The sequence below is a fragment of the Channa argus genome, chromosome 18, assembly GCF_033026475.1.
Source record: "Channa argus isolate prfri chromosome 18, Channa argus male v1.0, whole genome shotgun sequence".
Classification (NCBI taxonomy): domain Eukaryota; kingdom Metazoa; phylum Chordata; class Actinopteri; order Anabantiformes; family Channidae; genus Channa; species Channa argus.
The window spans coordinates 5,649,579-5,677,137 of record NC_090214.1 but is presented as its reverse complement, the minus strand read 5'-3'; the positions used below and the strand labels follow the sequence as shown (position 1 = coordinate 5,677,137).

Here is a 27,559-nt window from a genome sequence, read left to right as displayed (position 1 = left end):
GCCCACAAGTGAATATATGCAAAGCCTCTTCCACTCCATCAGCTTAGCTTGCGCTCTAGGCTTAAACACACCTTGCTAAAGCCCCTGTCACATACACATATGTAAAGGTATTCAGCAAATAGAGCAAATAAACCAGTAACAATCACAGTATTTGTATAAAGCGCTGGAATTGCTGTCTTGAAAATTACGTCCACACATGTAAACACATAGGTAAAAAAAAAAAGGACTCGTACACATTCAGTCACACCCAGGATAAGTCTGAGCCCTTCCTGTCTTCTAAGACGTGACTCATCAGATAGGATTGTGCATGTAAGGTCCAACCAATAAAAAACCCAAATATTCTATTAAGTTTAAATCCTCTCTGCTGCTGGAGCTTGTGGAGTCAGATTAGGACTAGACAAACACTGCCAAGCAGTCATGCCCACACCGGAACCACTGCCAACAAGAAGCCCCACAGATATTGGCGTCTCACTGTGAGTGCATGTGTGCATGTTTGTGTGCACAGGCAGAAGAGAACCCCAATGTGAGCATTAGCAGTCAGGGGCATGAACAAACTAAAGCTCTGATACGTGCTGCTCAGCGCAATGGGAAGGCACTGTGTCAGTGATCTGAGTGGGTTGCAGCTGCAACACACAACCTTTGTTTCATGTGCATGTGTGTATGTACGTATGCTGTTCTCATCCTCTACTGAAGCAGGTGTAGACGTCCCTTTCAATCCATTTGAATAGCCTGCATTGCTATATTTGTACTAGTGGGTTTTTAAAACACACAAATTAATTCCAACTTACTTTCGCGTGCAGCTGACTTGTTAGTTTGTTTAGCTGCTTCACTGTGGATTCTGTGTTTATTTAGAAGTGTTTATTTGTAGCCCTGTAGCTCGTCCGTCCTGAAAGCACAGACAGAAGCAATGTTTTAGCCAGAACAGACATAGATTTCTATCACTGACCCTAAGGCTCCTCATTAGAATTCAGAACACCTCTCCTAAATCTCTGCCATCTCTTTCTCACCCTGCCCCCCCCCCCCCCCCACCCCCCCCCCCCCCCCCCCCCCCCCGCTTTACTTTTTCTCTCTTGCTGCCTTCTTTTTTCCTATGTTGCTGTCTTATACATTGCAAGAGGATGCTTATAGCTAAGGGGTGAACTATTGGTCAGCCACCATAACAATGGCTCTGTGAGCTGCATACACACCAATTCACACTCACTGACGACTGAGAGAAAATGCATAAGGACAACCACTGCTACACAACTGCACATACATACACACACACATCCACACTCAAATTTGCATTCCTAGCTTGTCTTTTAACATTGAATCAAACTACTCAAATGTGAGAGGGCTCACCGATACCTGCTTATGACTAAAAGAAAATACTGTCCAACTTTTCAGCTCCGGGGAGTTTTAAGCCTCTTTAAAGTCATATTTTTTTGTTAAAGCCCACACAATTATTGTGTGGCTGCATCTAAGCTGCTCTCATTAGCCCCCCGCAGGCAGCCATTACCACATAAAAAAAACTGCTCTGATAAACTCATTGTATACCTGCCAGCACACAGTCAGATAAAATAAATGGCTAACTGACTGAAGAAAGCTGAGCAATTAGCAGCTAAAGAGCAGGTACTTTTGTCAGGAGTTGTTGGAGACCAAAACAGGAGTGAAAGTTGAACTTGTCAAGTTAAAAGAAACACATCACTCTAAATGAATGACGTTTCTGATGTTCAGTTGTGTTACACTGCTGCTGATGGTGTTAAAACACATGCCATAAGTATAACCAATATAAAGACCATATTTGAGCACAAATGTCCGAGTCAGATGGCCCAGATATGACCTAGACTTTATCCTGCAAGTCTCCTAGTACAAAGTCAGAGTGATATGAGTGAACCTGTGTGTGGATAGAGCATGCTGCTTGTTGGGAGGCATGAAAGCGAGCAAATGAGCAGGTTGACGATATTTCTATCAGGCGAAGCTGCCTATTTTTTATTTTTTTTGTCTGTCATGGCTTTGATGTGCTGTGACTAAAACACTGTGTTTCCAGCAGCACACAGGCATCGTCCAGAGTTCATACAGTATATGAAAAAGGCTTTAGTGTCACTCATGTGCATTCATGACACCATGCTTAGGCCGAAAACACATTCTGATTTATTAAATCCTGCATCTGATCCTAAATAGGCAGTGGTGTGTGTGCACATATGCCAGTGTGTGTGTGTGTGTGTGTGTGTGTGTGTGTGTGTGTTTGCTTTTATGTTGTTGTTGTTCCAGGCTAATTGAGCAATGCCACACAGGGAGCAGTGGTCTTTAAGGTCACAAACTGACCTGGTCTCCTGCAGCTTCTAAAAGCCCCCCCTTATCCCCCAAAAGCTAGAACTACTTTAAGACAAGTGCCCAATAGAGGCACACATACTAAAGGGTATAAATGCTGGCGTCTACACACGCTGTACCCACTCACGCTCAATGAAATACTCATTTTTTGTATTTTGAGTCGAGGGAAACTCTGTGTACTGAGGATTTGCCAAGACATCTCCTGGAAGACTCATTGAGCCTGTCATAAACTATTGAATTCAGTGATACCTTTGAGATGTACAGATGCCTCTTCAGATCTGTCTGTGCCATTACAGAGTTGTGTGTGTAGGTGGTGTACTTTATCGGCGCCAGCGCTATTTATCTCTTAACAACTATCCAAAACGTGTGTCTCTTAAAGTGTGTCTTTGTGTGTGTGTGTAGGCATGCATGTGTGTGTTTGTGCACATGTGCTTGCATGCTTGGTTGCACATGTGACTTGAACAAACGCCAAAACTGGTTGCCCTGTCTGTTTGTTCCATGCAGACGTTCTGTGAGTGTGTGCCCAGCTCCTCCCAGCTCAAACACCGCTGGTCAGACTCAGAAACTGCAAGAGAGACCCCAGCCAAGGTAAGGCCCTGCCGCCGCAACATGTACATGTGCTTCGATGCAAACAGGGATGGGTACACACCACAAACAATAAAGAAAGAAGCTACTGAAACGTCGGTTAAGTTTTCCCAGAGCCCAAGTTGTTATCTGTCCAACAGTACACAAACTGTCCACTGCAGTTCCTTAAGCTACATAAAATGGCTAAAATCATTTGTACTGTACATTAATGGTTGGTACAAGTTCCAGGACACAGTTTATAAAATGGAAATGGATGCTTTATTTATGTGCTGCCTGTTCTGTATATATTCCAACACTTTCCTTTTGGTAAAAACATGCTCACCTGTGAAGGGGATTAGGTATCATTGATGATTTTCATCACAATTCGTTTTCTCGCTGCTTCGGCGGTGACAGCGCAAAGGATTAGTCCATATAACAGATTGCGTTTTGCCATCAAGCAGCAGCGATGCCACAACCTTAAATCAAGTACCCAAACACACAAGAATTAGGCAGGATTAGGCCCTGCGGATTCTTTGAACTGCACTGTGATCATGGATGCACCAGGAAAAAGAGCTTGATTGCACGGCGGAATCTGTAGAGGAAGTATAGAATACTAATGCGAAGGTAGTATTTAAGCTGCAAACACAGGAAATGGAAGTGGAATTGCTGAAAATATCTTTAAAAAAAACGATTCTGTGCTTCAGGGATCCCAAGCATCTGAGGCTGTTTTAATATGTGCTCGTTGGGTAGTATAAGCTTTAACGCCCTCATCTCCTGTATAAGTTTGTGTGTGCATATGTTTGTGTATCATTGTGTTGGAGGAGAGAGGGAGAGAGAGACAGCTTGCAAGACTCCTGCTGGTTTCCTGCTTATCTAATGAGCAGACAAAGCCTTTCGTCCAAGAACTGTCTGCCAATGCTCCTGCGTGGGAGGACATCATTTCCAAGAGAGGAATTCTGTCTCATTCTCTGCCTTTCCTTTTCTTACTATCCATCAGAATTCTCCTGTTGTCCCCTCAAATCCCATGGTGTGGCATGAGTAGAGACAGTAGAGGATCTGAAAGTCAGCCACTAATTACAGAGTGGGCTCCTGCTGCGAGATTGAGAGATTCGTTTACAAAAAAAGCTGCGTTAGGAGACTGCTTCCAGGCTTCATTTTCAGTGTCAACACCTGACTACAACTCTTGAGCTGAGCTGGGAGATTGTATATTCCAGTGGGGAAGCGAAGCAGGTTGCTGTTGCATTTTATTTTTACTGACCATCAAAAAAAAAAAGAAAAAAAAAATGACGACAGCAAAACAAAACAAGTAAGGCATCGCTAAAACCTCCACTCTTCATTTTCATGCTGACTTTTTTTTCCCCTTCAGTTTATTCTCTCTGACTTTATGTCAGACTGACCTCTGAAAAAAGGTAGAGCCCATTTTTATATATTTTTTTTAGAGCACAAAACTGTCACCGGGTGAGGGCATTATGGGGCCTCTTCTGTATTTCACTTTGTATTTCCAATAAAAAAAAACTCTAATCTATAAATACCAGCGTAATGATGAGCTGTTTGCAGATTACTCAATATGTTACCTGATTATAGATACCTTCAATTCATGCTGAAGACGTACGAATTTACGCCTTTTCTACCTGTAAATTTGGAACTAGTGGAAAACACTTTAGCTTTTTCCATAAAAGGTTAGCATCTATTGTATGGACGCTATTGTGACTGTTACAGCACCTAAGTGAAAGGTTTCATTATAAAAACATGCTGCTCTTATGCATTTAGACTCTTGCACGCTTGTGCATTTTGTGTGAGTGCAGACGTGTCAGCTTTGTGTGTCTCACTGTCAGCATTTGGCGGAGGGGGGGTGGGGGGCATTGAATATTTTCTCCACGTTAACAATCAGTATGCTAGCAATGAATTCTGTGCACTCCAGATGACGGCATCCTCTGATGTCTTGGCCCTCGGGCGATAGAGCTCACAGAAACCATTCTAATGTTGTCACATTGCTGCCATTCTGCAGTGTGTGGCCATTATACTGTATACATTATGTCCAGCACAGACACCCCGACGCACAGTCCGAGCTAAGCCCAGGCAAACATTCACAATCACTCAGCTGCACCTGCATTCATGCACAGCAAAAAAAAAAAAAAAACACTGTTTAACATGCAAGAGGAGGTTTCATAAAGCAAGGTCTAAATGTTGAGTTAGAGCAAAAAGATGGGTGGAAAAACAAGTAGGAATGTTCTGACAAAAGCAATGTTGCACTTTGTCATGTGCAATATGTGAATGTGCTTGTAGGTTTGGCAGAAAGGACTGTGTTCAATTTATGTGTGTGGAGTTGCTTGTGCATCATGTAAATGGCATCCAGTTGTACCCAGTGTGTATTTGCTGCTCACACCTTCCAACCCATTTGGACAAACAGGGCCTAGGGGCTGTTTACAGTGACAGTGCTTTCATACACACCAATGGTGTCCAGAAAAGGCCATAGTGAAGTTGGCTGCTGTGGAAAAACCGTAATGCAGTAATTTAATCAATGGTCTCAGCACATTAACAAAAAATGAAATATGTGATGAAAGTAGGACTGTGGTCAAACATCTTGGCACTAACATTTTGATATAATTTTTAAGTGCAATAGTCAAATCCATGCCGGTGTGTTGTGGATTACATTTTTCACTCGGAGTTCTATGTGAGCCTAGCACACAAACAAAACATAGGTATCCAGAAGGGACTCACCAGGCCCAACAAAATTTGTCTCTTGGCCGCTTACCTGTCTGCCCATGTGTATTGTGAAGGAAGCCACCAGGGTTCAAATTGGGCCCATGGGAGAAAACCATCTTCAGGCCCCACTTAAACCCCTTTTGTGTGCATTTGCTAGAGCTAATGATTTGACCGAGGAGAGTTATCAGTGAGGTCCACCTGAGAAATCCATGTGTGTCCAACATGATGTCACACATTGTATACCATGCACACTTTACACAGCACTCCAGTCCCCACACGGAGGTTTGTCTGAGCAGTTACAATTTGTTTTACACCTCCTACCAAGCACTGTGGGCAAACATAGTGGATGGGAGTATTTCCTGCGCAATACAATTGATTTTCTTCACATTAAAGAAACCATAAACCTCTCTCATAAAGCAGACCATTGGCTGTCTATTAGCTTGTTTCACTGTGCTCGTAGAGCCAATTTACATATTAATGAGTTTGCTCGCACTCAGATTTCTACATACAAATAGATAACAAAGACAGAATCACACACACCTGCCCACACATTCTGAAAGCCAATCCGAGCCAAGCTGAAAGAGAGAACATCCTCCAGGAAAAAAAAAAAAAAAACTCAGTAAGAGATCAGTTGCTGATTCATTTGAAGGAATATATGGGGGAGCTAAAGATTGTTAATCATGCAGAGGTGGGCTCTATTGCTCTCTCCTATGCAGCATGAGTTCTCTTGACCTGAGTGGAAAAGTGAAGGGGCCATCAAACAGGCCTTTTACAGTCAAGTTACTGGAGGCTGTGTTACTGGTAAAGGTCTAACTTTGTCCTTTAAGTGGACTCAACTCTTTGCACATCGACTGTGTGTTTCAAGCCCCTACACCCCCCTCTGCTGCTTTAATGACATGCATGTTGTTTGGACTGAAACTGTCCCTTGATTTAAGGGACTTTTGAATCTTAAGAGGACTGACAGTCGAAGGAATTTTCATTCTTTTGCTACATAAATCATTCCAAACTGCATTTTGACAAAAGAGAATATAGTTATATAAGTGAGCATTTGGTATTTAAAATGTCCCCAGTGATGGATGAAAATTGTTTCCTTTTGAATAAGGCAGGTGTTGCTGTAAATTTTTGATATTTTACCAATTAAATCTTCTACTTTTCCTCACCCTTCCTTGTTTTCATCCCTCACTTCCTACTTCCATCTTTCTTTCCTACAGAGGATGAGCTGCAGCTACCTTCTCTGTACTATCCTTCTCTTTGTGGCTGTGTTGCTGGCCGTCACCGTAACTGGCACCATCCTTTTTATGAATCACTACCAAGCCCCACCGATGTCCGATGGCCTACCCCACATCTCTACCAATCAGGATGAAGCTAATGCCCTGGTCACTGTTGAAAGAGGCGATGGCTCTCGCATCAACATCTTCATCGATCCCAACTGTCCTGACTATAACAGTAACTTTTTGCGCCTGGAAGGGGTGCAGACCTCACTGCTTCACTCGCTAACTGACCACGACTCTGACCTGAAGTCAGTGAAAGGCCAGGATCGAGCTCTGCTTGTCAGTCTAGCTGAGGAGGTGGCCAAGCTGTCAGCCCATGCGGGGCAGCTGAAAATGGACTATGAAGCCCTACGTAGAGGGCAGGGCAGCCTAGGGCAAGACCTTAACACACTGCAGACAGAACAGGGACGCCTCATACAGGTAAGAAAACACCCACACACACACACACACAGCATAAAGACAGACAGAGATACATGCTGCAATTCTATAAGGACAAAGAGAATATATATCCATGGTATCTGAGATGCTGTGTAACATAACAGGAAGAAGGTCTTCATATTAATCAAAGCCAAGCTGTAGCTTTGCAGCACCAGCTGTCCTTACAGTACTGTAGTATTGATTGCAGTACTCTAAAATTGCATACTGGCATTACAGTTCCATAGACATACAACTATGTAACTTACAAACATAATAGTAGCATAATGTTTTGTTATGTTATTGTAAAAATGGAGAAAGTCTTCAGGGGTCAGAAATGTTGTCATGAAGCTGGAGTCTGAATGTTTAGTACAGAAATGACCTAATAATGTCAAATTAAAGATGAATGTTTATAGTTTGTTACAAACCCTTAGTAATTTACACAGCATTGTGTAAACTTTTTAGTTTGTCACATTGTTGCTGAATTAGCTTGGAAGTAACTCTAATTCTTCCCAAATAGAGAAATTCAGATTATATGACAGTTCAAAAAGTGAAAATGTCATTGTTTTCCGATATCGTGCAGCACAAGTTGGCAATTTGTTTAGCAGAACAACCATCTGAACTTAATCCAGTGAGCACGACTTACTACAAAAGCCATGACTTTGAGTAATGTGGTGTGTGGATTGTGAAACATGCATCAATACGTATTGTTTGTGAAACCACCTGAGGATGTTTGACAGCTCATTGACTTGAAGGTTCTCTGTTGGTTGGCGTCACGTAGTTTTTTTCCTTTTCCTGAATGCAAAATCAAAAGGCCATCACTCACTAATCCAATGCCGACCCAACCATGCTAATTTCCCTTTACACTGTACAGGCCCAGTAACTGCTAGATTAGAGTGCAAATAGGGCTCATGTTCCACTGAGTATAACTCTATCAGTGTAGTGCTTGAAGATGAGGTCACAGGGGAAGAAATTCTCATCACGATTCAAGAAACAGTACAACTTGGACATTAATTCAGTAAGATAATATAACCACATTGGATGAAAACATAATTAGACCCCATTTAGACTCACGCTGTCCACATTGATTTATTGAGGATGCATTTCCTAAATGTGTGTGGAAAGTCCTTACACTACGTCCTTTTTTATTTTTGGCCTATCAAGCTCAGTCTCTCTGTTCGGCAGCTAGCAGGTTTCATAGCTTCCAGCCATAAAGCTCAAACAACTGAATGCATTTCATGTCTGCCGATCCTTTCTTTAAGCCAGACCTATTTATCTCAGGGTGCAGCATTGTTTAGAAATCACTCAAAAACTCACAGGATTGGTCTCCTCTGCCTCCGTGGGCTAAGAAACCATGGGTGCTGATTGGTAGCACAATAGAAGCAGAACGACTCACTGCTGTTAATGTGGTGTAGGTGGCAAAGAGCAGTGGGCACTGAGGGTAAGTGGAGCTGGTGCTAGCAGCCCAGACACTCCAGGTGATTGATTTCCTTTTTGGAGGCAAGGCATGTGGTGTGCACATCCGCTGTTTCTGCCTGACACCATGGTGTGACTGTATGATCTATGGGCCACCTGTGGCCAGGAGTTCTGATTTATACAATGTCACAGAGCGGACTGTGCCAGTGTTAATAATGGCTCAGTGTGCACCACAGCCCCCCCCCCCCCCCCGAAGAACAGTTTCACCCTGCCACATAGAGAGAAACCCTTCCATATGCCCCTGAGGTGGTGAGCAGGAGAATTTGATTGCAACTGGTTTAGGACCAATCTGTTTTGATTCCAAAAAGTACAGTTCAAAAGCTAGGAGCACAAAATATAGGAGCACAAAAGTCATTTTACAGCAACAGTGTTGTGTACATGTTTGTTATTTTAACGCTGGGATTTACTTTTGAGTTGTTTTACTATTGCATCATTTTCATAGTTTTGTTACAGCATTTTACATTATTTATTATTTCAATGAGCTGTTATTTGCCCAGTGTCTCAGTGAGTTAGTGTCATTTCTCCCCTGAATGATAGAGGCCCAAGAACTGAGCCCCGGGGGACTCAGCATGGCTTGATTTCATCAGCTTCATGAATGCTAATGGAAGCAACATAGCCCGTGATGTCTAGCATAAACCTTACAGTTTGATTTTGTTTTTTTAAATGGCATTCAGACAAATGTGATGTAATACATTCATTAGTGTAGTTTTCAGTGTTACGATGCTGTTGTTAGTCAGACTGCTTAAAGTAACTAGGTTAAAAATAATTACACACAACCGTAGATAACTAATCACACGAAAACACAGACATCCAGAGCCTCTCACCATTTTACAACGTAATAGTATTTGCCTTCCTTCAGATATATGTAGTAGTTTATGTCAAAGGCTTGAAAATAAAGAGTGTGCTCTTTGTTTTTCTGCCTGTAGACGGTAACAGAATATTTCTTTATATTTACAAAAATAAGGTAGAGATCAGGATCACGGCGTCTTTTTACTTGAAGCTAAAAGGTTCAACACCAAACCAATAATAGCTAACTGAAAGTTCTTAAAGTCTAACAACCTAACATTGCTGCAGTGTAACCCTTCAAGGATATGAAGTATTTCTGTTATATTAGTGTCTCCAGTTCAGTCTTTCTCATGGTAATAAATGTTTGGCCGTATTGAAGATTTTAATTTCTACTTTTTCAACTCTGACTAGCAATACATTATAGGAAACCATATAAAATGCTTGCAGTACTGGCTGGCTGAGCATAGAGGTTTTGTGACCTGCACTCATGCACCCTTTGGCATAAAAAAAATGGAACGGCCAGGATCCTCCATTGCAGACGACCAGGTGATATTAAAATGCTCACATATTCGCCTGACTTGACAATGTCTGACTGCAGAAAGACTGCAAGGAGGTAAAGGCTGTGAGGAAGAGCAGAACTTACTGATTTCCTTGAACCACAGGTCACAGTTTAACCTGAATTATGTGCCTGTAGAATATTAATCTTTTGAACAAGTGACACCCAGAACCTTTGCTAAAGACCTTGAGGCAAACCTCTGCTACTGTAGAATAGAAAACATATTGCCTGAAGATGTTCATTCTTGTTGCAGTTGAAGCCGGGAATAGGACACAAAAGCCTGAAAATCTCAATAAGTGTGGATAACGATATCAGTGACCTGAAATGTAGAAAGCTACAAAATTCAAGCAAAATACGTAGCTCTAAAGATTGAACTTACTTATATGGGAGGATTGAAGAAGTCCAACAATGTCTTTGTTAGAAAATGTAGAATACTGCACATGTAAAAATGGTGAATACAGCTATTTATTAGTACAAACAACAAGATTATGGAATTAACTCCTATTATGGAAACATAATACAGGAGACAAAAATGGGCACATATTAATGCATGTGTGACTGATTATTGCTGAAGTAAGACATATGGCCAACAAGTGGACACAAACACAAAGGGGCCATTCACCACTTTAAATCACTGATAGATATTAATGAAATAATTTAACAGTTGCACTCTTTACCACCACTTCTCTAAATCACACACAGGCAAAATGAAAAGCCCGATCAAAGATCACAGACTGTCTGTATGATATGAATCAGACTTGATATGAAAACATTCCCTTTTTGTGTGAAGGTTCTGTCCATCATCAGGGTAATCTTTTATTCATTGTTTCTTTGCTTCAGAGGCTGCTCATATGTCTAGGATCGCTGGGACTGTTTAATCAGAAGCATACAGTTTGTGAGCCAGAAGCTGCGAGCTGCTTTCATATCATGTGTTAAGTCAAGAATTTACTGATAGTGAATTTAAGTACCGCTGATTTGTCATAATCTGACATGCACATGTTGATGGAGAAAATATAGTAGAAATTCTTCATCCTGTTAATCTATACTGGGATTTTTATTCTGCTTTCTGGTAACAAAATGGGCATTTTTTTCTTCCATGCAAAACCCCATTCAGCACTGCTTTATTGGCACCAGAGAAACAACACAGGGGAAAAACAAAGAAATGCCCAGAGACGCATGAGCAGGAGGTGGAGTCTGATGAAGATGTGCATCAGCATCACAGCTGCCAAATCAGGAAAAACATGGGGCGGGTGCTTTAAGATTCAGAATATTAAGAAATCTGATGAGAGCAGTGTCTGTGAGCTACAATTGCAACACGGGGAAAGGATGAAAGTATGAAACGTTTATATTGACCAGACACTGTGGGCAGACCCTGATGGTATTATTCACTTTTATTTTTTCTCAGCATGTGGCAGGATTTTCTTATAGAACCAGTACTTCTAGGATGTGAGGATGCAAGTCATTTTAATATTCATCGTTGACAAGACTGCTGATATTTTCTTCATTAATCATACTCCTTATGATCTGTCACAAATTGTGAAAAATCAGTTTCTTAGAGGCCAAGGCAACATACTTTCTGCCTGATCAACAGTGTAAAAAAAACCCTGAATCATTGTGACCTGAATCCTTAAAATTGAACTGACTTTGATGATCAAAGGTCAAGGTCATTGAGACCTCACATCTGCCCCATTTTTGGGAACACAGTATGTCAGAACTCACTTGAGATACTTTTCTTTCAAAATTGGCACAAATGTTTACTTGGACTCAACAATGAACTGATTCGATTTCGGTGGTCAAAGGTCAAGGTCACATCTGTTCCATTCTCGTCAAAGCAACACTTCGGGAGGGAATTTTGTTACATCTGGCACAAATACGCATTTGGAATCATGGGTGAAATTATTAGAATATCGAGTCTGGACAGAAATGCGTGTCAATTGGAACTTGACTTGTTCGCGAAGGCAAACGACCGTGAGGTGGCAATTCACCCTGTTTTTCTCATTACATTTCAAACCTACTCGTCCCTAGAATTTAGAAGTGAATACATAGAATAGTTGAAATGTGCTTGAGGGTTTAAATTGTTTTCTACTTGGAAGGGCTACACCAGTCATGAGGAAAGATACGGTGACAATTTGATGGCTTTTCTCACTTCTCCCATTTGCTCCTCCAGGCTCCAGTTGGCTGGACAGCTGCTGTCTGTGAGGTGTAGATGCTGTATTAGGCAGATGGTGACTGAATCACTTTCTTTTACTTGCCAGTTCCAGCCTTGCACCCTCTCTCTGTTCTGTGACTTTACCCCACAGGGAACACGTCTCAAACTTATGAAACCAAATCAGATTCAATACAACACAGAGTGCAAATGCATGTGGGCTTCAGCAAGATAATTTAATCACATTTAATGCAGTTAGGTTTAGACACAAAACATCCAAACAATGCAGATTTACCAAACAAACCTGTGGTTGCATTGCACACACCACTCCAGATCTATTAAATGAAATATTAAATAAGCAAAAGAGGCTGCTTGCGATACAGTTGGGGTGGTGATGTAACTGATTTTGTTGGCTGTCTAACGAGAGCTAATTACATCATGATCGTAATTGACGTGTCAGTCGAGGCTTAACATTAAAACTGCACACGCCCCCTTTTGTCTCTTCCTTTAAACACACCCAAACAAACGTGCAGTGTTTACAACACTGGACACATTTTCTATAAACCAAACATTTTGTACAACTTGGTACTGATCTATTAAATAATATTTATTAATCGCATATATGCACACAAACTGTGTTCATGACCATGGGTGCACAGACAAAACCCCCTTTTTCTTTGCTGTATCCTGCTTAGCTGCTGTGCACAGGGGGTCATTTCTGCATTTTGGCATGCATGTGGTTTCCTTTGTACTTGCATGTGGGCATGCATGTAAATTTGTCTTCTTGTTTGTGTCTCTGTGTGTGGGTTAAAACCCCAGTGCCCATATAATATGATTGCAGTGCAGCTTGCTGTGCCTCAGAGGTGTGTTGCATAGTTATTGAGGCCAGAGAGAGACCACTGGGGTTTCTGCCTAATGCAGTTTTAACACCTGAATATAGCTGCACAGACATACTTTGATAGAAGACTCTGAACTCCTTATATGACTTTCAACACTGCGGGTCTTTGTGTGTGTTTGTGTGTGTGCATTTGGATGAGAGTGAGTGGAAAGAAACAAAAGTAAGGAAAAGATAGTTTGTGTGTGTAAGACAATTCTCCGTGCCTGCAAAAGTATAGTGTGTGCATAGGCATGGGGCACAGCACCGACTTATACGTGCTGTCGGTGCTGGACAACTAGGGCAGAATGTGCAAATGACCTTTTCTGCAATAAACGGCACATACAGTAAAGGGCTGCAGGTAAGGAAATGACCACAGAAGATCAGAGAGGTTACTCTGCTCTCTGCTAGCCCTAGTGCGCACATTCATCACCAGCCTCCCTACAGGGCTGTGTGTGTTTCACAGGGTGCTATATGAGATGGGATGCTATGTGGTGTCTTTGCTATACAGGGCAGTCTTTGCATCTGTGTGTCCCTAATGGACTATATGGTACCAGTGGTTTCGCTATATTTTGCAGATTAAATACATAGTGAGTACTTTTACATACAGCATTCTGTGCCTCATAGGCAGAATTGATTTCTGCTTTTAGTACACAAATACACAATTTTTCTTTTTTTAAACTCACTTTGCCGTCACATGGTCCAGCATTTGAGACTACTTTGAAAACTGTCCTTGCAGGTGTGTTAAAGGATGCTCCGACATCTTAGTCGAGTGCTGAAAGACACTGCATGCACAAGCGTTCTACATAAAAGCAAATTCAGAAGATGTACACCAAGCGATTATGAATAGTGTGAAGTGAATTAGGTCTTTTCTTACATTTAAGAGGTTTGGCACTGCAGTGTAAAATGTCAGAAGGTAGAGCATCCTTCTCTTACAGGCAGAGGATAAGATAAGCCGAGGAGACAAAGGAGTTGTGTCTTGGATGTCTTGTCTTTAAGCCCCGATGGTTGATTCTGTGGCACATATGGTTATTGGTGATAAGGTCTTAACTCAGAGTGGTGTGTTCAAAATCATACATTTATTAATTCAATGAAAAATACAGTGTGTGTCCTGTGAAAAAATATTTGAATGCAGAGTACTGCACTGCTGAAAATGCTAAATTTCTATATGTATGCTATAGATAATAAATGCTAGCCAATGAAGATATCGAGAATCTTACGATGTAATATAAAATATACTGTACACACAACTTTAAGTTATTCAGTTAAAATACAATAAACAACAGATATGTTTACCTTAATAACTGTGTGTTATTTTGTCCCCCTGTGTATGTGTATTACAGCTGCTGTCAGACAGCCAGATCAACATGGTGAAGGTAGTGAACTCAGTGAGTGATGCTCTTAATGCCATGCAGAAGGAGAACGTGGGCCTGAAGGCACGAGTCAAGGCCGACTTGCAGAGGGCACCAGTCAGGGGGGCCCGTTTCAAGGGCTGCTCCAATGGTAAGAGAAATGAGCCGTGACTTGACTATTTGTACATGTCTGAAAAGAGTGGAATCTTTCTTTGTAGATTTGCCTGTCTCATATTCATTCTATCCCTTAGTCCCTGTTAGTATAATTTCATTCATCACCATCTACCTACCATTTGACATTCTGTATCCTGCCATGATCTCCTTTTACTTTTAATTGATTATTTTGTAAAATTACTGGTATCCATCTTTCCACATATTCATTCAGCTGTAACCTCCTGGTGATATCTGTACATTTTCCTGGGCTACTTCGCATACACATTATACACTGGTCTTGGTAGAGATGTGGAGGTTTCGAGTACATGACAGAAAACAACCATGTCCCCTGGGCTGTGTCGCTGAGTGGCAGAGAAGGGGCCGAGGCACTGTACCATAGGAAAGCTTTTAACCATTCACCATGACAACCAGTGGTGTTTCCGTGTTGAGTTCGCTTTGCATTTGCAGTTCACGTAAAAAAAGAAAGTATAAGAAAGCTCAAGTTTTGTGTAAGTGGCATAACTTGAGAATCTGGTAATGTTTTCAATGCCATAAGGCATAGGAACGGCTAACAAAGGCACATTTTCAAGGTTTGAAGTGACTTTTACGTGACGGAAATGCAGTTTTTACATGACGGATGAAGTGTTTTATTAATATCGTATCTTACAAACAATTTATACGGGTGGGATCCTTACCCTAATTGATGTAATTGAGCAATTAGTTAGCACACCTGCTACCTATCAGCCGTTGTTTCCAAAAATGTGTGCCTGTTTCTAATGATGGTCTTAAGAGTAAAAGTGAAAGCTTGACTAAGGGTCTTTCTGTTTTGGTGCAGCTTTTTTGGAGTAACTCTGCTCCTACCGTCAAACTGCAACTCGTTAGACCAAAGACCAACCAAGCCAACACATAGGTTTTTCACATCGTTGGTGAATTATTTTACATAACATGACAGTATTCCCCTCGTGGGCTTGGGGGTAAATTATTGCTTCAGTTTATTGCATAAGTTAAAAATCTATTGACTCATCCAAAAAAGCTGAACACAGGCTGTATTTTCTATTCCTCATAAAAAGCTGAAACTCTGTCCATGGTGCTGAACATATGCAGTGGCGAGTAAGTCATCTGTTCAACAGCAATATCAGCACTTTGCTTGAGACTTGCACTTTTTCTAGATTATATTTTCAGCAATCAGTAAACAGTAACCGAATCAGAAACATACCTGAGTTCTTTGTAAATAAATAAAGATAAATTAAAAGAATTGTCATCATCTTGCATTAGGCATCATTGCCCCATTGTGAAATAACGTCATTGTGATTTATTTTAATATGCTGTCTCCCGGCTCTATAGTAATGATGGCAGCAGAGACAGAAACACTATTATACCCTATTGTTAAAAAAGAAATCATTAGTCAATTTATGAGCTGCATAGCAGAGCACAATTTACAAGAGCACCTCAATATATGATGCAATGAGATGTGAAGTAACAACAATCTTCTATAAAACTCTAAATACAGAAAAGAAGATTTAGTTTCAGAGGGTAATATTAATTCTGAGGCTATTATTTTACAATGAATTAGACTGTACAGGTGTTTGTAATAATGAAAAGGTCTGGAAAATAGGATCTCTGTTTATTTTCAACTCAATTCTTCCGCAACATGGTTAAGTCAGCATTCAGTGCAAGGGTGCAGTGATGATTACATCAGCCCTGTTGAGGTTTGTTGGTTTATGGCTCATAGGCTTCTCCTGCTCTCATTATTTCATGTGGAGCCTACTGGAAACAGGTGTCCAGTTCAGTCAGCTTTCTGTCAGAGACAGTTCATTATTAATCCTTTACTTACAGGAGTCCTTCCCCATTTGCAGCCACTTCTACTTTAGGTGTCCACTGACATCAATAAATATTTAAGCGGTTTCTCACTGAGTTGAAATATAACTCAGTGAGTAATTTTGGGTAGAATACACTGTATTCCGTTTAAATTTAATATACTTTGTGACAAGAGACATCATTTAATGTGAGCTCCCTGGTAAATCCATTCATGCAGATGTGGACAAAGGTGTTGGTACCCTTCCATGAAAAGAACAAAAGAGACACACTTTTTTCTCTGGAATAACTTGAAACTGACAATTGAAAATAAAAATAGGAAAATGAAAATAGCCTGGACAGATTCCAACGATATGAACTACCTGTTTCCCGTAATTAGCATCACACGTGTTCAGTTTTGTAAACAGATTAAAAAAAAAAGTTACTGTGCTGTTTGGATTGGCCTTTGTTGTATTTTTTTAAACTAACTGTTGAATCAAAACCTTAACAGCATAGTCAGATGTTTCACTTGTTCATTGTTTCCTTTTTCTTTCTGTCTTTCTTTCTCCTTTTCTTTTATTACTTTTGTCAGTTTCAAGTTACTGTAGAGAAAATTATTTTACATCAAAGGAAGCCAACAATTTTGTTGACATCTGCAAGTTGTATGCGCATCCGTAAGTTATTTGCAGAGACAAAACACATAAAAAAAGCATTTACATAACTCGAAAACTCATTCAATTCCAAATCTTAATTCTTTTCAGGGAACTGAATCAGTCATTCGTTCACGGCCTTTCCCAAGACTAATGTTTTAAAATATTCCTAAAACAGCAGTTACGCCCACTCGTTGCAGCTGAAATACCTGACCTGTCATTATGCACAGGCAATGGAGAAGGCGGTAAACAGTCCAGTCCTAAACTATTACTTGCGATGATAGAACGTCTCCCATTCATTGCTTAATTTGCTGCTTTTGCTTTTCATATATAGCCAGGAGTAAGCTAAATAAAACACTGATAAAAAGATTGGTTCCCAATTAGGCAAATTGTAATTACCCTAGAATTGCAATGGCATTAAACACAGGAAATATGTTCTATAACAGGTTTACCACATTTTATTGCTGCTCAGCTGCACTATCCTGATGAACTACACAGTTACTTGACTGGACTTTTAAATCAATGTTACTTAGTTTTTCCTAGAGCTAACTGACACACACACCTGATCGAGGTGATTTGCCGTGGATAAGGTAGGGATAGTCATAAAACAAGCGGAGCAGGGGTCCTTGAAGAGCAGGATTGAGAACCCCGAGTCTAAAGTAACACTTGAATTTAAATTAGATATAAACCCAAAAAAACAAATATATAACCAGTAGGTTTCAGATTTCTACAATAAACTAAAGGTAGAAAAACAATAAAAAGCATCAGTTCCATATCAGTAAGTTAAGATACAACATACAAATCTCCTCTAAATGTCCATTTTTCTTATCTATCACACACCCATCACCTTAACCACTTATCGTGCTCTGGGTTGCTGGAGGCTTGAGCCTATCTCAGCTGTCATAGGGCGAGAGGCAAGGTCCACCCTGGATGGAGAGATATACACAGGCAATCATTCACATTAACACCTACAGGCAATTTTAGTCACCAATTAACCTCAAATGCATGTCTTTGGACTGTGGGAGGACACTGGGGGGCCCGGAAAAAACCCAAGCAAGCACTTGGAGAACATGCAAACTCCACGAAGAGAGGCCAGAGCCAGGCCAGGGATTTGAACCAGGGATCTTATAGCCGTGAGGCAGCAGTGCTACCCACAGCTTGCTGCTGTATTTCAAATTGACACCGCGTACTATTAGAATTTAGAATTTCAAGATGCTACGTACAGTTTATGCTGCACCAGATGTCCCACCGAATCTGAATATTTAAAGTATTCATCTCTGTACTGTTTGCATTGGATTCCCATAAGGACATATTCCACTTTGAAAGTTATATGGATCCAAACAGTTGTAAAGTCCTTCTCTGCTCCAGCTGCAGCGGGGTTTCCGAGTTAGATGAAACCACCATAAGAGTCCTGACTTTGATGCAATGTAGCACAGTGATTCTACCGGTCAAAGAATTAATAGTTCATATCTTTTGGCATGCAAGCATTGGTTCCACATTCAGTATAGGATTAAATGGAAGTGTGATACTTTACATATTCCTGTATAGACACTCGGTTCATGGCTCGAATTGTAATGCTTGCCATTAAGTGAACAGTGTTAGCCAAGGATGCAAGGATGCAAGGACAGGGTGCATTTAAATGTTTTAGTTCCTACAGAGCAATGCCCGCGATGTCAGGGTTGCTTATTTTGAAGCATTTATGTGACTAGATATTTAGTCACCGTCCAAATGAGATTTAGTGTAGATATTCTGCTAACTGCATGCACCAATGTGCACACAGTCACCCCATGTATCTGCACATTGCTAGAATCTAATCGTGTACTTCAAAGGATACATCTGGGGATGTTGTATATTTTTCTACCAATCATCTGCATATGCCGTGAATGAACGATTCAATGACTGATATAGGTGAAGATATTTCTCTTGATTTACTACGGAGCACCACTAAAGAGCCACATGAGGTGACATGTTCCTTTATAAACACTGGCTCTCATTTGGCACATCCTGCTGTCATAAATGCTGTCAACAATGAACCAGATTTGCTGCTAAAAATAGTGCCAAATGCTCCGCTTTTGTTTATTTTCAATCACATTTGCAAGAAATGACAGTGCCCAGAGATCATTCATATTTTCATGAAATGGCTTTAAGTAGGTGCTTAAACAGCTCCAGTTTCCTGTAATGAAAAGAGAGACTGGGAAACGCTGCCATTTATTTGTGATGATGATGATGAAAGTCAGAGCATACTGGTTGAAACTTACATGGAGAAACAGAAAAGCTTCAGGGAGACCAAACATTCCACATCGTGTAGTGACAATAAAAAAATCTTGTATAGCTTTTTCAAGAACTCTCTTGGCTGTTTTAAATTCAGGGGTTTGACCCGGTGAAGGCAGGCATGCATAATCTATGACATTGTCCTCATCACCGAGTTCCTTTCCTGCTTCCCGGGGAATAGATTTTGTATCCCTTGTGAAAGATGAGTTTCTCAGTCACAGACAAGGGTGCTACTGTTCTGCTCGGCGCTCACAAGCTCCCTGCCTCTGTCACTTTTCTCTGCACTAACTCTTTTTGAATTCTCTCTGTCTGCCTGTTACATACACTGGTCTCTAGCCTTTCTTTCCATTTTTCTCTATTCTACCACTTAAAGCATTTCTCTCCTCCCTTTGCATTCTCACTCCACTCTCACTTCCATTAGTCTTTTAGTTTCTTCTTCTTTCTACAACTCTTGTTGTCTCAAATCTGAGTCTCCGAGCCTTCTTCTCTTTTCTGTGGCATTGCCTCTGCGCTCCACCCTTGTGCTGTTCTGTCTTCGTTTCGACCTACTTGCGTTCCACCCATAAAGGTTTCATCTTTGCTGTGTTAGACAGTGTTGCCCCAGTGTGTCATCTATCACTCGCCCATCTTCCATCTACGTTTTTGCAACTTTCCTCACAACACAGACATTCTCCACCTCTTCGTCGCCCTTTCCATTCTTTTCAAGAGCCATGCTCATTGAAAAGAGCATTCAGAAAATTGAGTAAGCTAACACTTTGTGGTTTCATCTCGACAATTGTTCCATCAGGTTAACTGTAGTTGTGGGCCTCTCTAGGGCCCAGCTGTAGACAGAGGACAGGGTATAACAAGTGTTATCTTGTGTTTTCCTCATCTTCTTTTTTATGACTGATTTCACTTTGCCACTACAAGTACTCTGTCCCTTTTCAAGCCACATTGGACCTTACATATTTCATGTCTCCTTACTTTCACCTTTCCCTAGGCTCACGTCCCCGTGACTGTGGTGATCTGTACGCCAGCGGTCAGAGAGAGGATGGCATCTACTCTGTGTTTCCTGTTCACCACCCTACAGGCTTCCAGGTCTACTGCGACATGACCACTGACGGAGGAGGCTGGACGGTGAGTCAGATGAAGAACCCGCATGTTACAGTGAAGGCACAAAGCTCTAAAGCTGTATCTGCCTAAAATACAAAATGAGTTCCTACATTTTCACCACGGTCATAATAAAGATGAACATAAAAACAGGGAAATGGACAGTGACTACAAACCCTTTACTAACTCTGCTTTTGCAAACCAGTGTTTTTTACTAGATAAATGCGAATTATTGGTGTCATCCAGTACATGAGGTGCTACATTGTTTTTCTGACCTCCTGCAGTGATTAAAGTTGTACCGCCTTAGGAATTTCATGTATCAATCTGAAACAGTATCATCAAATTTTTATCATAGTGAGAGAAAAGATAGAGGAGGTCTTAAATTTCAAGAGGACCACTCCATTATTTTTCACGTTTTGTTTTTCGTTTAGTAAACAGAATGCTAATTAGTCATAGTTGAAGTGAAACTGTCAACAGGTGAAGTGCTGAAAGGAAACTGAATAAAGCGAGACAAATGAATAAAGAGAGACAAAAAAAAAAACCCAATAAAACTTACCACGGCGAGGCACAACAAAACCGAAAAGCATGCAATCAATCACGGTGACACTTTTTGTTCAGTAGGCTAAGTAAATGGGGCAGGTAAGGTAGATTCAAACACTTGTGTAAGCTGTTACTGTGACAACCGTTCACATAACATGCAGTAATTTAATCATTTAAATCCAATATGCAATAAGTGCTGATGCTGAGAAGTCTTACCTGCTATAAATAAGGGAAAACTTACAGTACAATTAGAGAAAAATGCAGAGCCAGCTCATTAAAATACTTTACTCCTTTTTTTGGTGGTGGGGGGGTGCAATTTGTTACAGTGCCTGAAACTCACAAAAAAAAAATAAAAAACATAAAAAAATCTGTTTCCACAAGAGCTGATGAATGCCTGACCTGTTTATCTTGTCCGTGCATACTAATGTTCGGAGAGGCTTTTGTATTCTAAAGAGGTACCATGGAAGGAGATATGTAGAATTTCTTTAAGCATGTGTCTTTTCCTTGATCAAGCATCTGTCAGTCGTCTGCCCTTGCTAAAGTAAACAAAGTTGTTTAAGTGAGAGTGTATACTGGAAGCACTGTGTCTTTCGGGAATGGGAGACAGCGAGGTGAACAAACATTGACACAGAGCTGTTTGAAGATATATTTGGAAGTGCGGTTTCAGATGTATTTTACTGTGTGCACACATCTACCTGGTTAGAGCCATTTATTTCCCTTTGTTGTGAAGTGTACTGTAGCAGTCCTCTGGGATAGCAGAGCACTTCTTAATAGGGAACTAAGGCCTTGTAACACTTAAGGAGTTTGAAATTTTAGCTACACAACATCACAACTTGTTTTTTTTTTTTTTTTTTTGCAGGTTGTGACACAGTTTTGTAAAGCACCCATGGGCTGATTTTAGAATCTGTCCAAAACTATTCGATGATTGATCTGCAAAAATCTGAACAATGTGTTATGGAAATCTGTTTCTGTCACGTCAGGCACAGCGGTGAAGGCTGCGGGGAAGATTGTTTCACGTGCTTTGAGAGAAATTAATTCCAAAATAAAATCTGCTGTCTTCTTTCGGTTTGTGGACGCGCCTGGTTGACAACATTTGGATGGATATTTTAAAATGTCTTTGGATGGACATTTTAGGAATTTTTTCCCTTGAATGTGTGAACATGTTGTAGAGGTGTGAAAATGTCTCCATGTCAATAAGAATAATTTATGAAACCTGTAAACAGCTTCGCTCGCAATCTTGGGCTGCAAACACATGCAAATGTACTTCTGATGATTATAATTGTACTGATCTGCTAACATGTAGTGTTACTGTTCAAATGTCTATAATAAATACATTCAGGGTCAAACACAGACAATAATAATACAAAGAAGAGAAACAGAATAACAAAGCTAAATGCAACACGACACGCTTTGTGTGATTATCACATAAATAACACATTTCCACTGTAAAGACATATTCAAGTTCACATCGAGTCACTGTTACATAGGCATGACAGTGAATTGTGTGCGTATGAGTGTAAATCTGTGACTAACGGTGTGAGATGGGCAAGGTTGTACCCTGCTATCATCAAATAAAGCAAGACTGTCAGAGTGACAGAGTGCTTAGCACAGCATGATGGAATAGAGCGACGCGTGAGCCTGTCACTGTGTGTGCATCTGTCTATGCATGAATTAATGTTGGTGCCAAACTGTGTGCACCTACACAGAAATGGCCTGGGAGTATGAGCATGCTTTCATATTTATATCAGGGTTTCCCTCCATTTTTGCACTGACCACTATGCATTCCGTCCCATTGAAGGATTTTCATGGCACCTCAGATTGAAGTGATAATGTAGCAGTTACTGATCCTTTGGTGCGTTGAGCTGATAGCGATAATGCTTGAGCCTCATTAAGAGCTCAGCTTGTGTGAGCCAACAGGGGCAGGTGTGGAGATGGGATGCTCGGTAAGTGGTGTTGCTTACTGTCTGTCTAATTGCGGAGTTTGAATAAAGAATGATCCATATGCTGCTACCTGATTAGCATACTGTGATATACTGTACCATAGCACTGTTGCAGAGAATGCTGCAGACCCACTGACAAATGAACATGGTTCTTAGCAGGGGGATGGGACAGGAGAGCGGGCAGGTGTCACAGAAAGCAAAGAAGAGGGAGGGTGTGAAGAAAACATCAAAATCTGAGAGCGAGTGATGCATGCAGATAGAAAGCAAAACAGGGGGCGAGACGTTCAGCTTTTCCCATGCTCTGAAATGCCTTGACGCAGATGCAGTACAGCCTGTGATAAAGTCATGCAGCTTTATTGTAATAGCAGTAAAAAGACAGCCCTCAGGGATTATGCACCTGTCTTAAGTAACGGTGAGAGGACGAGGTATCACTCAGCGGAGCATCAGCCAGCGATGACGTTGAGCAAAAACGTTTATCTGTCTACATCTATATGCAGTATGTCCGTTCCCTGCAGCTCACCAATGTGATTTGTTCTGCATGTGTGGGTATGTTAATGCGTGGGTACACACACAAAGTTGAGCGTGGAGTTCATTTTGTAGGTACCCAACAAGGTTTGCTCAGTGGAAGTTCCTTTGAGGTGCATTCGTAGTAGAAGGATCACAAATACAAATGCACTGCACTGAGGGTAATGACTGTATTGTTGAAATTTTCTTGGCTGCAGTGTTAATGCAGAAGGTGCAACTAACGTCACTGAAAGCATCCTTTGGGCACAATGACTCACTGATCTTATATTGTAAAAATTCATGTCTAGTGTTCTGTTTTTTTCATGTGAAGGAGCCAGACAAAAGTAAAAATAATTAGGTGTTACCAGTGAGGGTTTCTAACTAAATCTCTGGTTGTCTTCTGTGATATCTACTGCGTGTTATCTATAGCTACTGCAAACAAAGTGTGAGGTGTTTATTTTCCACCCATGAAGTGTTCCAGGTCTCCTAATCTGCCAGTAATACCACTGTGCTTTAACACAGGGGTTTTGTCATCACATCTTGGTTTAGAACAATGGTCATCAACAGGAAAACATAACAACGGACCTTGGGGAGGCGGTGACCGAGTAAAAAACCCCGTGTCCTGCTCTACATGATGTGCACTATGCCTCAAATGACTTCAAATAACTTATTTACACTTTACATTTTCTTCCATATGGGCAGCCACCAATATTTGCTAACTTTAGACTTCAGATGTGTAACTGAGATCAGTGACAACAGTGTACAAACATTTACACGAGTGCACGACACCTTTTCTGTTTACTTGAAAACTCACACACAGGGTGTTTCTAATACAAAGTCATTGTCGCTGTACAAATTCTTTCTCTTTTAGAAAATATTCAGGCATGTGTGTGCACCATCGGGTACAAGAGAAATTTCCACTATGACTTTTATATTAAGATTTTTACCCTTTAGATATAAGGCACTTCTACAAAACATACAAATTTGTTGAAATTTGGTTTCATTTTTGATCACAGGAGGAGAAGCATGGCTTATAGATGTGGGCAAAATTATTTGAAACCCACAATTTTCTGTGTAGTAATTTGAATCTGATAAAAGTGAATAACAAAAAAATCTCACTTTGCCTTTGATTTGTGATTCAACAGAAAATTTTAAATAATACAACAAATGGCCCAGACACATTCGTTAGAGAGATCATAAATAACTTAATTATGGTGATAGTTCAAACTAAGTGTTTCACACATGTCTTCAAGCTTGTGATCAGTCATTTAGTCTATTTTATTTGCACAAAGGTCTTCATTCTATTGGCCTTTGTTCTAATATTTAAAAATTCCAGTAAATCAAAAGCAGAGTCTGATTTTAATTTCTTTTGCTTCTTAAAATGAGTTTTGTTTTATTACTTCTATCAGTTTGAGGTTATTCCAGAGAAAACTGTAGGATACCAACCATTTGTCCAGATCTGTATATTACACTAAGGATATTAATGGCTAGTAGCACAATGAGGCTCCTGTATATACAAAGTCTGTTGTTAAAAGCACTGACGTGCCAATTCTGGTTGTTATACTTTAACATTAACACTTATCAAAAATCCTGCTGTCTCTTCAGACTATGTCGGATAAATGCCAGCTGTGCTGCATTAATGCAAAAACTCATGTTCTGGACGATTGCAGTCTAAACAGGCTGAGCTTCCAGACAAACTGTGTCAATACAGGATTTAATCAGTATTTCTGATCAGCCACATGACGTCCTGACAAGAGACTTTTCACGGCTGTTTACATTTTTTTCTGAAAAATGATTAACAGTAGCACTGTGACACATTTTCTATACAAAGCTTTCAATTTGGTTCTGTATTAGCTGTCACCTATTCTCCAAAGGGAAACTCGAGTTGTACAGCCGAGGAAGAGCCATAGCAGTATCCATTATGTCGTCCTTAAACAAAGTGTACAGTTTAAGGGGTCTTATATTAAAAATGCTTTCAATGCAGGTTTAGAATTCTGACCAGATCTCTCCAGCTCTCAGCCAGTTCTGCATTTTGCATCTTTCTTTAGATAATGGACATTTTCCACTCGTTACTTCTGCAATTTGTTGCAATTTTAAGCCCAAAAAACAACTTTTCAGGTGGATTTTCAACATTTCACTGATGATGTCGCTCTGAAACTCAGCTATAGTCCTGTACTGTAATCGGCATGCTAACGCAAAGCTTCTCCTTTTCTGCTGCATAGTCTTGTTTTGAATAAAACTAAAGAAATAACAAATTACTGAGATTCCAATGAAAATTGTGACTCTACAGACTTTAACAAACTAGTGCATAAAGTATGTTTGCTGTGCATGTTGTGATAGAAGTCGTATAGGGTTGTTCCACTACAATTTAAGTCATTAGTACCATTTACTGTCTGAAGAACTACACCCTAACAAGAGGAGCAAAGAGAAGAGACGAAGCGAGACGAGATTAGACGAGACATTAGAACATGATGATGGGGATGGTTGTCAGAGGAAATTGGTCAGTATTTCTCCACTGCCATAACTCACGCCCTGGAGACTGTCTGACCACAGAGGCAGGAGGGATGATGGTAGACAGAACATAAAAGAAAAGAGCTGTCATTACCAAGCCCCAAGCTCCCTCAACACACACACACTCACAGACACACACACACACTGCCTGAATTAGATGGATGGTACAAAATAACCTCCACAGATAATCAAAAAGCATACATGTCTACATTCAGTAAATGTGTCCATATGTGCTTACAGGCCCACCCAGAAACACACTGATATTAAAATACACACACGCACACACATACACACACGAATCCCTCACTCAGATAAAGTAATCCTTTGGGCATGTGGTCTACCTATTTCAGCAAAGGGAGATTTCGAATTCCATTTAAATACAGCCTCGCGGCTTAGGGTAATGTCTTCTATTATTACTATTTTATTTGTTAAAAGGAAGGGACTAAAAATGACCGTAGCATAAATAATGAATGAGAGTAGATATATCAGAGTGCAGTGTGGAACTGCGTTATCAAATGGTGCTTTTATCCGAAGCGCTGCAATCACTCTCAAATATTCAATTCAGCCACGAACTGAAATGTAAAAGTTTCAGATTGAATGTACGATTGTGTGCATGTTGTGTCACTCCTTTAGAGGCTTGGAGTGCCTTTTGAGCGTTTCTCAGCGTACGCTATAGGCTTTTCGGTATCTCTATCTGGCTCAGAGGTTGTTCAATATTTCATTTCTGTTAGTTTATTGCTATGGAAAAAAGAAAAAGGGAAAGAAAATCCAGGATGAGTGTTTGTGGACTTATGTCTTATCTGTAAATGTTTTGTAGGGGAGCGAAATCGAAAACTTCAGAGTATAATATAACTTTTCTTCATATAAAACCATTGGTTTCCAAATTTTTTGATTTGCTTACTTGACTGAGACTTTGGTTTATTTTATGCACTTTTATTGTTTTACTTTTCTGCAGAAGGGTGTTGAGATCTTTTTGTACCCTCATTAGCTAAAAACGGGGAGTCAGTCTATTGTGGTGCAGAGCGAGAGAGAGAGAGAGAGAGAGAGAGAGAGAGCACATGAACTGTCTGGCGGTAGCATTATCACAGGTAGGGTTATGTCCTGTAGGATATTAGAGCCATTAGCTGGGGCAGGTTGAGGCTGACATTAGGAAAGGTTAGACAGTTGGGCTGCTACTGGAAGCTTCACTGATTTTATGTTCTCTCTCTGTTACATACAAACAGGACTCCCAGCCATATCACTGCTTAGACTTTTGTTATATGTGTACAGCACCGATCAGGCATAACATTATGACCACCTGTGCAATTCAACACCATCCAACACACTTTTACAAGGTTATAATTTCTCAGTTTTTCACTTCCCTGTGTTCTAAGGTGATAAATCTACTAAATGTTTTTTAGTGAGGTCATAGTGGGGGATGGAGCCGTACTGGAGGGCATTATAAGTAGAGGTGGTTCTAAAGTTTTGGCCCGCTCATTCTTTTTAAATAGGGTGGGCGAAACCTTTGCGACAGTTTCAACTTTAAAACTGAGAAATGATAACGTTGTAAAAGTAGAAGTCGTGGCAGAGCTGCTGTATTGGATTGCATTAGATTGCACAGGTGTACCTAATAAAGTGGCCAGTGAGTGCTTATAAAGTGAGAGAGGGAG

The 27,559-nt window shown here is 40.5% G+C and overlaps 1 protein-coding gene across 3 annotated transcripts in view; it reads left to right on the top strand.

The window, feature by feature from the left end:
• The window catches only part of fibcd1b (fibrinogen C domain containing 1b), a 93,718-nt gene that overhangs the window by 24,525 nt on the left and 41,634 nt on the right, over window positions 1-27,559 (top strand). For 2 of the 3 annotated variants that reach the window (XM_067484754.1, XM_067484755.1), the window contains exons 2-5: window positions 2,818-2,901; window positions 6,795-7,274; window positions 14,450-14,609; window positions 20,306-20,442. In XM_067484754.1, the coding sequence (XP_067340855.1) occupies window positions 2,818-2,901; window positions 6,795-7,274; window positions 14,450-14,609; window positions 20,306-20,442 (861 nt within the window). The remainder of the gene's footprint in view (window positions 1-2,817; window positions 2,902-6,794; window positions 7,275-14,449; window positions 14,610-20,305; window positions 20,443-27,559) is intronic. The other variant, XM_067484756.1, reaches the window with a different exon arrangement.